General features: G+C 36.8%; 1 protein-coding gene across 2 annotated transcripts in view; it reads left to right on the plus strand.

The window, feature by feature from the left end:
* Positions 1–11,325, plus strand: part of LOC106463143 (UPF0489 protein C5orf22 homolog) — a 183,491-nt gene that overhangs the window by 117,111 nt on the left and 55,055 nt on the right. For both annotated transcript variants that reach the window (XM_022390565.1, XM_022390566.1), the window contains exon 3: positions 2,687–2,905. In XM_022390565.1, the coding sequence (XP_022246273.1) occupies positions 2,687–2,905 (219 nt within the window). The remainder of the gene's footprint in view (positions 1–2,686; positions 2,906–11,325) is intronic.

Here is an 11,325-nt window from a genome sequence, read left to right on the forward strand (position 1 = left end):
CTAGTCATCACCACCCACCGCCAACTCTTGGGCTACTCTTTTACCAACGAATAGTGGGATTGACCGTCACATTATAACGCCCCCACGGCTGAAAGGTCGAGCATGTTTGGTGGGATGGGGATCCGAACCCGCGACCCTCAGATTGCGAGTTGAGCGCCTTATCCACCTGACCATGCCGGGCCGAGAAGAGCATAAAATGAAACAAAAACATAAATTACATTTTGTTTCTCTCCAATTATGAATCCATAAAATACAAGAATCTAAAGAACACAAACATCGAAAAACAAAACTGTATACACACTCAACTGTCACAATTAAACAATTCCCTTTGTTAAATAATAAAATAAAGATAAACACCAACTTTGGCGCCTTTTCTTTTAGCGCCTTCTAAATTTTTGAGTTTGTTTATGTATGTGTGTGTGTGTATTATAAATATAGATATTGGACATCACGTGATTAATCCTTTGGCACCACATTTGCTAATATTTTCACGAATATTTTGGATTACAAAGGATTTTACAGGTATTTTCTTTTTGGGGGGGGGTATTTTAAAACAATTAATGAAGTCGTTTTCAACTCTTTTCTTTTAATGAATATCTGATCAGTATAAAATGTAAAACGTATTTTAATGAGTGGAAAAAAATGTTATTTGTTACGATTTGGGTTCCAAGGATACTTATTGATCTGTATATAGATTGGACTACGATATCCACCATGAAGAGGTATGTGTCCTATACATACCTTAGAATAGAATGTGGTATATACTGGTATGTCCTATACATACCTGTGAATAGAATGTAGTATATACTACTATGTCCTATACATACCTGTGAATAGAATGTGGTATATACTATTATGTCCTATACATACCTTAGAATAGAATGTGGTATATACTGGTATGTCCTATACATACCTGTGAATAGAATGTAGTATATACTACTATGTCCTATACATACCTGTGAATAGAATGTAGTATATACTACTATGTCCTATACATACCTTAGAATAGAATGTGAAATTTATTACATTATTCTATAGATCAGATGCGACCATTGGAAGAGTAAGAATGTTATACTGCTAGCATGAACTTTTGTTGTTGTTTTTACCATGCAAGAATGTTTGTTGTTGTTGTTTTTGTATGCCAAGGGTAAACTTATTTTTAAAGATGTGGTCTAGATTTCTAAAACTATATTAATACTTTTGAATGAAGTGGGCGTAATTTTTCATCCAGAAATTAATCTCACAGATGGTCCCCCTTCGAACGTTTATTAGCATATCAAAGAAGCGTAAACATTTTGATAATAACTAGTAAATAACGTATTTTGAATTAAAAATTCGTTGGAAAGTTATTCAGTTTAAGACCAACCTTAAGTTGTGCATTATTGAATAAATATCCAAAAATAAGTTTTCTCATTTCTATCAAGATTAATAATTGTGAAGTATAAATAAATTATAGTCTGACTCAAAAAATCATTAAGCCTAATTTCCCTCAGATAGCGAAAAGTTAATTCTCTAACAGGCACTTAAGAAAATGATAAACATACACAGACTGACTAACAAGCTATAACATAAATTTGATAGAATTTATTTTTCTTTTGGAATTTTAATTTTTAGAAATATTTGAGAAGTTTTTATGATTGAAATTGTTCTTAACTGTGAATACTGTGTTACCATTAATAAGTGATATCAATGATCTATCTGTATACACACACACACACATATATATATATATATGTGTGTGTGTGTGTGACGTTTTCTGGGTGCATTTTGGCTAGATGCGTGTCCAAATTAATCAGATAATATGGATTTTGAAACTAAGCATTCACAGAATAGGAACCTCCGCTCTTCCAAATTTAGTTCTTAATTTATAAACTGTTTCGCTTCTATATATTATCTTGTATCAAAAGTCCAGCATTTATTCACACACACACACGATTTTCACCTTTCTCAGTAGTTTTGTTTTAAAACAGAGACGATATAATTCAGCAGCAAACAGCCTTTAAGTGGTTTGGTTTCAGTTTCATTTCCTAAAGGTAAGGCAACTTGGACTCACATAAAAGCTAAACACATACGGGAAGCTACATCTAGCTAACAACGATGATTTGTACACACAGAAAGCAGAAGAGTTGAAAAAAAAAGTTATATTGCTTTAACATTATATTCAAAAAGCTTTAGAAAATGTGGGTTTGCGACCGGTCGTGGCTTTGTGGTTAGCGTGTCCGGACTCTTATTCCGAGAATTCCTTGTTTTCGTCCCTTTGCCGTAAAAACGAACTGTTCTTTGGGGTCGTGGATGCGCTATAACAATGACTGTCAAATCCAACTATTTGGTTAGACAACAGTTGGCGGTGGCTGCTGTTGGCTAGCTCCCGTGTATCAGCTCAAAATTAGGAACGGCTATGCCTAGATGGTTCTTACATATCTGAACGTGAAAATTTAAATACCAACAATAAAAATACAGATATTTTGATATATGTACGAGATGTGTTTACAATATGTTTTGTAAGACATCTACTGCCTGTTTACGCAAGCAGCCTGGATCACATGACGTCCTGTGTTTATATCTTTTTACATTGATCACGAGGTTCTTGCATGATAGAAACCCTTTCTACCTAGGCTTTTTCCTCTAATCAAATCAAGACGTAACGCCCCCTGTTTCATCCTTTTTTCTTTCTTTTTTTATACAGTAAAGATGAAATGCGTCAGTTGTTGGAAGAGCTCGGATTTGGTGTGCGACTCGAGACGCCACCTATCGACTTGGAGCTGCTACACGATGCTGGTTGCACATGTGACGATACCGAACTACCACATCACGTCAGCAGTAGAGAGGAAATTCGCCATCTACTGGAGAAAACAACTGATTTTTTAAAAAGCCTCCCTAGACCGTCACTGGTGACAATAGCAAGGTCAGTCTCACTTGATTTTTATCAATTAACTTAACTTTCAACACAATTTCCGTCTATGAATAAAGTTTATAAAACATTTATAGTAATCACATTTCAACTATTCACGTGGTATAAATTATGTAAACAGAGGTATAAGTATACAGTATGTTGTTGTTCTTCAACTATGTATAGTTAAGATGCATCTTTAGTACGTTTCCGTTAGTTTTTAAAGAACTGGAGTTACGTGTATAACAAGATTTAAGTTATGAAAAACATTGACTTGGCTACTAAGTGGAACTAAATTCAAAACACTTTTGATACATGTACTTAAAATCATGGAGGAAGAGTGTTCTAGTGATTAGTGCTTTTGATTCGTTGTCGAAAGGTTGTGTGTTCGAGGCTCACTCACTCGCTCCATGTTGTTGTGTCCTTGAATAAGGGCCCGGCATGACCAGGTGGTTAAGGTGCTCGACTCGCAATCTGATGGTCGCGGGTTCGAATCCCCCGTCACACCAAACATGCTCGCCCTTTCAGCCGTGGGGGCGTTATAATGTGATGGTCAATCCCATTATTCGTTGGTAAAAGCCCAAGAGTTGGCGGTGGGTGGTGATGACTAGCTGCCTTCCCTCTAGTCTTACACTGCTAAATTAGGGACGGCTAGCGCAGATAACCCTCGTGTAGCTTTGCGCGAAATTCAAACAAACAAAACCTTGAATAAGACAATTCACCTCAACTGCTTCAGTCTACCCAGCTTTATAACGCATTCCAGCGGGTAGTTGGGGGTTAACTCGCAATGGAGTGACATCTCGCCCATGGGGAAATGTATTACCATTCTCATCTGCCTGTGCCATTGAAACCGGAGTTCAGCGCCGGCTCCTTTGTACGGCCTCGACAGGAAGTAGATTTAAAGTAACTTAAAATCATGTAGAATGTAGCCAACTATAATATAAACTCGGTTAAATCATCAGTTCTTAAAAATTACAGTAGGAGTTATTTGAATTCAAAATTTGTAACAAAATTATTTAAAAACCTGGGAGGAGTGGGGACTACAGTTATCGCAAACAATGTTCGAGTTATTTACTTGAAGGCGGTAGCAGATAATGAGTCAGCATGTAGGATAAAAACTAATTAGTTATTTGTATCTAGTTATGAAAAATAAGATATATGTGTAAATGAAGCATAAAAATAAAAAATATACTAATTAATAATTAGACTTAAGTAGTTCTATAAGCTATTAACCATGACAACGATTATCATTTGGTCACCTCAACCTTACTATTCGTACGTACTCAACTTAGATTAAATTGTTAAATTTTTAATATTAGTGTATAACTAATATCTCAGAGACCCCAGTGGCACATCGGTATGCCCGCGGACTTACAACGCTAGAATCCGGGTTTCGATACCCGTGGTGGGCAGAGCACAGATAGCTCATTGTGTTGCTTTGTGCTTAACTTCAAACAAACAATCAACCCCACCCACCCCCATTTCCATCACTGTACAGGACTTTCTGTCAAGTTCTTGTAGCAGAATGTCAAGGTCTCCTATGTCATTTGGTCAACAAATGAGATAACATCATTATTCAGAATTTTTATAATCCGTGAATAATACTCTGAAAGTTTACTTTAACCAAAGTTTTATTTGAAATATGAGAATCATAATCCAAGATATACAAACGTTCTAGATGTGTGTTTGTTTGTTTGTGTTTGTTTTTTAATTTCGCGCAAAGCTACACGAGGGCTATCTGCGCTAGCCGTCCCTAATTTAGCAGTGTAAGACTAGAGGGAAGGCAGCTAGTCATCACCACCCACCGCCAACTCTTGGGCTACTCTTTTACCAACGAATAGTGGGATTGACCGTCACATTAAAACGCCCCAACGGTTGAAAGGGCGAGCATGTTTGGTGGGACTGGGATTCGAACCCGCGACCCTCAGATTGTGAGTCGAGTGCTTTAACCACCTGGCCATGCCGGGCCCTAGATGTGTGACGACAGACAACTTTCATCTCAACATATATGTCCGTGTATATACGCCTGCTCATTCAATTTGTTTTTCTTTATAATTGTTTAGCAACTCTTTTAAGAACATTTTTATGTAAACAACCCTTGAGCTTAATTGATGGAGACCCCAAAGTGGTAAAATTGTTCACCCCACACCTTGGAGATCCCAGGAATTTCCCGAAAAACCCCTTCTCCTAAACTGCTGGTCCCACCAACTTCTAAATGGTGCCAAATGAATCGTTTCGGCCCCGAAGTTTGCACAAAGGTTAAAAACTTTTCACTTGACCCTTTAGGGAACCCGGATATTTCGCGAAAATTATTTTACGGGGATTCCCCGAAGCAGACCCCAAATTTGCCATTTATTTATATTAGAGCACGTAAATAAGTAGGCCTACTAATTACCGTTCGTAACTTGGTTAAATAAATTAAACTTGCATTATAGCGGCAAGATCATTAAACTGAAAAATTGCAAACTAATAGTTCAACCATTAAGTTTGCATTATAGTGACCCTGTAAATGTGGGCCATAGGTCCACGGGTTTGCTAGTCGTGTAACATTTTTAACTGGATACAATACACACTTGAGAATTTTGAACGTAAGAAATTACATCTACCGTATAAAATCATCATATAAAATATCCCTTTATAGGGATTTCATGAATAGGCTTAGGTTGATGTTTATTATTTTTAAAAGTTAAATAAAATTCCAAAATAAATCAAATAATGAAATTAAACGACTTAGGTTTTGTATTTGAAACCTGTTTTTTTTGTAACATTTAAGAGTAAAACGGCTGTAATTCGCTCGAATTTATGTCTCTTGTTGTTGTTTTCCAACGACAACAGTATGATTTTTAGGCAGGTTTTTTTTGCGATTTTTTTTTCTTCAGGGAAATGTGATCTGAATTGTATCAAAACTAAATATCACGTGGATAAAAAATTGCTGATAACATTAACAATAATCTTATATTCAAGTACTAAACTTTTCTTTAGGTTGTGGCTTCTAAAACGTGGTTTTCTTTCAATTGATTCATATCTTTCTAGCATTTTTTAACTAATAATTATAGCATATTAAAATGAACAAAATAATAATAATGTTATTGACAAAGCTCAAAGACCCGGCACGGCCAGCTGGATAAGGCGTTCGACTCGCAATCTGAGGGTCGCGGGTTCAAATCCCCATCCCACCAAACATGCTCGCCCTTTCAGCCGTGGGGGCGTTATATGTGACGTTCAATCCCACTATTCGTTGGTAAAAGAGTAGCCCAAGAGTTGGCGGTGGGTGGTGATGACTAGCTGCCTTCCCTCTAGTCTTACACTGCTAAATTAGGGACGGCTAGCGCAGATAGCCATCGTGTAGCTTTTCGCGAAATTCAAAACAAACAGCCAAAGCTCAAATATTCCACGGTTGAACAGCGGTAAGTTTACGGATTTACAGTACTTAAATACTGGCATCAATTTCCCACCTAGGACAGTGTGCTGATAACCAATTGTGCAACATTGCGCTAAAAATCAACAACAACGACAAAGCTCGAGGTTAATGACTTTTTTTAATGACTTGGTTCGTGGTGCGATATTAACCAAACCAGTTGTGTAATTTTATATTTGATTGATTTTATTGTTTTTAAATTCCATATACATACGTGTTATAAATAGGCTAGTGTTTCATATTAGGTCGAAATGATTAACCAGGGTTGTTATCGTCAAAAAAAAAATGCCCCCCAGTGACACAGCGGTATGTCTGCGGACTTACAACGCTAGAAACCGAGTTTCGATACCCGTCGTGAGAAGAGCACAGATAGCCTATTGTGTAATTTTGTGCTTAACTTCAAACAAACAATCGTCAAAAATTGAGTTGATTGGGATAAGCTGAACAAAAGCACCAAATTTTGCATAGTGATTCCTTTGTTTATTGACAAGATTTTGGGAAGGATACATTGAAAGGAACACTTCAGTGTTGCTTTTTTAAAGGTGTTTTCCATGTGCACCCTATATTCGCAATACCGGAAAACCCGAGTTTTATATGCTTACGTTTATAACTATATATAATCATAATATTGTATAATGCATTTAAAGTACTAGATGAATTTGGTGGATGATTGATCAGTCGAAGACCAATTTTGTTAGTGAGAGGTCTAAAGTTGATAATCATATGTGGAAGCCAAGATGGCTTCCATCCGTTTTACGTTAGGACCTTAAGACAACAAAGGAAGTCCCTAAAACTATAACAATAATCAATAGAAGAATCATCTATATGAACAGCAAAGGTATTTTGGTAATAAAAAATGACTCAAAACTAAAATAAAATCTGACCGACTTGGAAATGAATATGATAATAATTCATATCATGTTTTATGCATCATTATTATTATGCATTTGACAAAACAACCAGTTGCTGTTATATGGTTTATTACTTTCTTTGTTTCACATGTGGAGATGTGAGCCAAACCTATTGCAGAAAATGAAATGTATCATGTGCTGGGAAAGTTTAGTATAATGTGCATCTCAGACCCGCTTGAAGGAAGTGGCTCAGCACTTTGAAGTGGTTTTTGTTAACCTCTTTTGGAATGCTGTCCGTATAACTGGCTAGCTCTGAAAACTTGAAGCAGAACATACCATCCTCAACATTATTTTCTATCTAAGTAATTAGGTTTGCAAAGGCCTGAGCTTGAATAATGGTTTCTTCTCTTTGGGTGCCTTAGATGTTCAGAATTTGCCTTTTCATGGATCGATGACGATTCCTAAGTTCTGTGGCATCCAAAATGATACTTTTCTTCCAATGCAATGAGATCACCGCCCTCTATTTTGTCCAGTAGCTTCGCATCTTGCAATTCTATGGCCATATATCGGGCATTTTTATCAGCATTAAGAGTCCTAAACTCGTGAAGATGACCTCCCTATACTGACAAAAAATACAAAGATGACTGTCCAGTGCTCGGCGTTTTCCTTTGCCGTTTTCTCTTGTTCATTACTTTCTTCTCACTCCTTCTTCTTGGAGTCTTTTTCCAACTTGTCTATATTAAATCTGTTGCAGCATTTTTGTGTCGTCTCGCTATATTTTGTACGAAAGCATTGAAATTTTCATCTACCCCAAAATTTACTGGAACCAGCAAAGCATGCAGTTCTCTGAGACGTTTTGCATTGTCCAGGAAATGTGCACATACGTCAGATATATCTCCAGTACCTGTAACGTTCAAAGGATACCTTAGTTCTTCACTTATGTTTTTTTGTCAGACCACACACAAATCCAGTCCATCTTTCATCAGGAACCTGTGGAATCAGTAATCGGGTATAAGTAGAGCAAGTGAGTAAGACCTGTATAGGTAATGTCTTAAACATGATATTTTTATGGTCAGATAAAGAGACAAATTCATTTACTGTGTGTGAATACTTACTGTGTGTATCAGAGAAGAAACTTCATCGATGTCAGTTGTTATCAACAATTCCTTTATCGCAAAAGGATGACGAATACTTTTAACGTATCTAATAAAATCCTGGACTGCCTAGATCCTTTTCTAAAAGGGTATAAGTTGGTAAAATTCGACACGCGACATTTGGACTATTTTGGAGGCGAAATTTCAACAACCGGTGTATTAGAAATCGACAGTCGACATTAAAATTTCCCTGCATTGTCCCTAACACCCCCTGTAAAGGAGTGACGGACGGAATACAAATTCTAAAGTTATATAATATTAGTTATCTAGTACTTAATATGTTTGAAATTATTCCCGAAGGAGCGATATTGGGGCAAAATATTGTTAAAATCATAAACGTCGGAAATTATCACACTGAAGTAATTGTGTCAATAGATCCTACCAACATGTTATTATTTAGGGTAAATTTTATTAGTGGAAAAGTTCATGATTTTGTCCAACATATTCCCTTCCTTCCACTAATAGCTCTAGTTAAATTGTTCTATTGTCCAACATGTTCCCTTCCTTCCACTAATAGTTCTAGTTAAATTGTTCTATTGTCCAACATGTCCCCCTCCTTCCACTAACAGCTCTAGTTAAATTGTTCTATTGTCCAACATGTCCCCTTCCTTCCACTAATAGCTCTAGTTAAATTGTTCTATTGTCCAACATGTCCCCTTCCTTCCACTAATAACTCTAGTTAAATTGTTCTATTGTCCAACATGTCCCCTTCCTTCCACTAATAACTCTAGTTAAATTGTTCTATTGTCCAACATATTCCCTTCCTTCCACTAACAGCTCAAGTTAAATTGTTCTATTGTCCAACATGTCCCCTTCCTTCCACTAACAGCTCTAGTTAAATTGTTCTGTTGTCCAACATATCCCCTTCCTTCCACTAACGGCTCTAGTTAAATTGTTCTATTGTCCAACATATTCCCTTCCTTCCACTAACAGCTCTAATTAAATTGTTCTATTGTCCAACATGTCCCCTTCCACTAACGGCTCTAGTTAAATTGTTCTATTGTCCAACATGTCCCCCTCCTTCCACTAATAGCTCTAGCTAAATTGTTCTATTGTCCAACATATTCCTTTCCTTCCACTAACAGCTCTAGTGAAATTGTTCTATTGTCCAACATATTCCCTTCCTTCCACTAACAGCTCTAGTTAAAATTGTTCTATTGTCCAACATGTCCCCTTCCTTCCACTAACAGCTCTAGTTAAATTGTTCTATTGTCCAACATATCCCCTTCCTTCCACTAACGGCTCTAGTTAAATTGTTCTATTCCAAAAGGCCCGGCATGGCCAGGTGGTTAGGGCGCTCGACTCTCAATCTGAGGGTCGCGGGTTCGAATCCCCGTCCCACCAAACATGCTCGCCCTTTCAGCCGTAGGGGAGTTATAATGTGACGGTCACTCCCACTATTCGTTGGTAAAGAGTAGCTCAAGAGTTGGCGGTGGGTGGTGATGACTAGCTGCCTTCCCTCTAGTCTTACACTGCTAAATAGCTCTCGTGTAGCTTTGCGCGAAATTCAAAACAAACAAACAAACAAATCTATTTCAAAAGCAGTAGGTCTAACCACTTGTGATTACACGTTGTTGTTTTTTAAAAAGTGTATGATGTAATTGGTTTAGGTGACAGCTGATATTCTTGAAGTGCTATCATGATTAATGAATTGAATCATTTTTGTAATTCAAAGAGAATTTTTACTCAGTCGAAGTTGCTCAAGGAGTAGCGTGATTTGTAGTTTTTACTGTTAAACAAGCCATTACGAGGGGAATTTTAGAGCCTCAGCAGAATCACGTAAAGATTTATGAAGAGCATACTGTCGAGTCATTCTTGTTTGTCTGTCTAGGGTTTAATTTACGATCGCTTACAAGGACGTCATCCGGTTACAGTGCAACTCTGTGGACCAAACTCAGCGTCTTATAAATCATGAAGAAGTTGGTAAGCAAGGGCAACAGTCTGCGTCTAACCAATCATGATAAGTGACTGAGGAAACACTGTTAATTATTACATTTGATTGTTTTATTGAATCAATTTCAACCAATATGAATTCCACATGGGGATGGAATATTAAATTACAGTTACACTATTAGACCCGCGTTTTCTTTTCTTCTTTTCTTTTTTTTTTGTTTTTTTTTGTAAATAATACGTCATTTTCACCACCCCCCCTGTGGATCAGAGGTAAGTTTATGCACTTACAACGCTAAAATCTGGGGTTCGATTACCATCGGTGGACAGAACACAGATAGCCCATTGTAGCTTTGCGCTAAAAACAACGTCACATACAACAAAATTGGCACTCATTTCGTCACTCATGTGTTTATTGAATTTTCGTTTGACCTAACTCTACATGCATATATAATGACATGATGTGTGTTTTTGTACGTGTAGACAAAGTTTCAGACGACAAGGTCAAAAATAAAAGGCATCGCTCATAAAAGGTGACAAAACTATAGGGTAAAAATTACAATCCGGGACAGGTAAAATGTACCCTATTGAGAGAGAGGCGTTTCCAAAAGTAGTTATTTTACGCGGTAGGCGTAAATTCGCAAGCCTTTCCTATGAAACAACAATATAAATATCTAAAAGATAACAAGAGCAGATGTGGGCTCTCAATCTCACAGTGTACCACATCTCAAAACTTACCCCTCACCGTGTTCAGTCACTTGTGGGAAAGTAGTTTCTTATCATGAAGCAGAAAATCAAGAGAATAAAAATGAAATTGGTAACTACATTCAACTAGATCGTCGGGGCTAATTAGTAAAACTTATCTCCAGAAGTTGGGGTTCCAACCCACATACATGTATGGACAGCATTATCAAAGTCAAGACTTCTCGGTCGTAAATTATTACCAGTAGAATAAAGGGAATTCACCCTCCCAATATAACACTTGTCTCCACATTTTTCTCGTTTTACTATTATTATTATTATGATATATACTTGTGTGTTTTGGAGAAGTGGGGTATATATATATATATATATATATATATATATATATATATATATATATATATTAATATTATTAGTATA

This window comes from Limulus polyphemus, unplaced genomic scaffold (assembly GCF_000517525.1).
Source record: "Limulus polyphemus unplaced genomic scaffold, Limulus_polyphemus-2.1.2 Scaffold1334, whole genome shotgun sequence".
Classification (NCBI taxonomy): domain Eukaryota; kingdom Metazoa; phylum Arthropoda; class Merostomata; order Xiphosura; family Limulidae; genus Limulus; species Limulus polyphemus.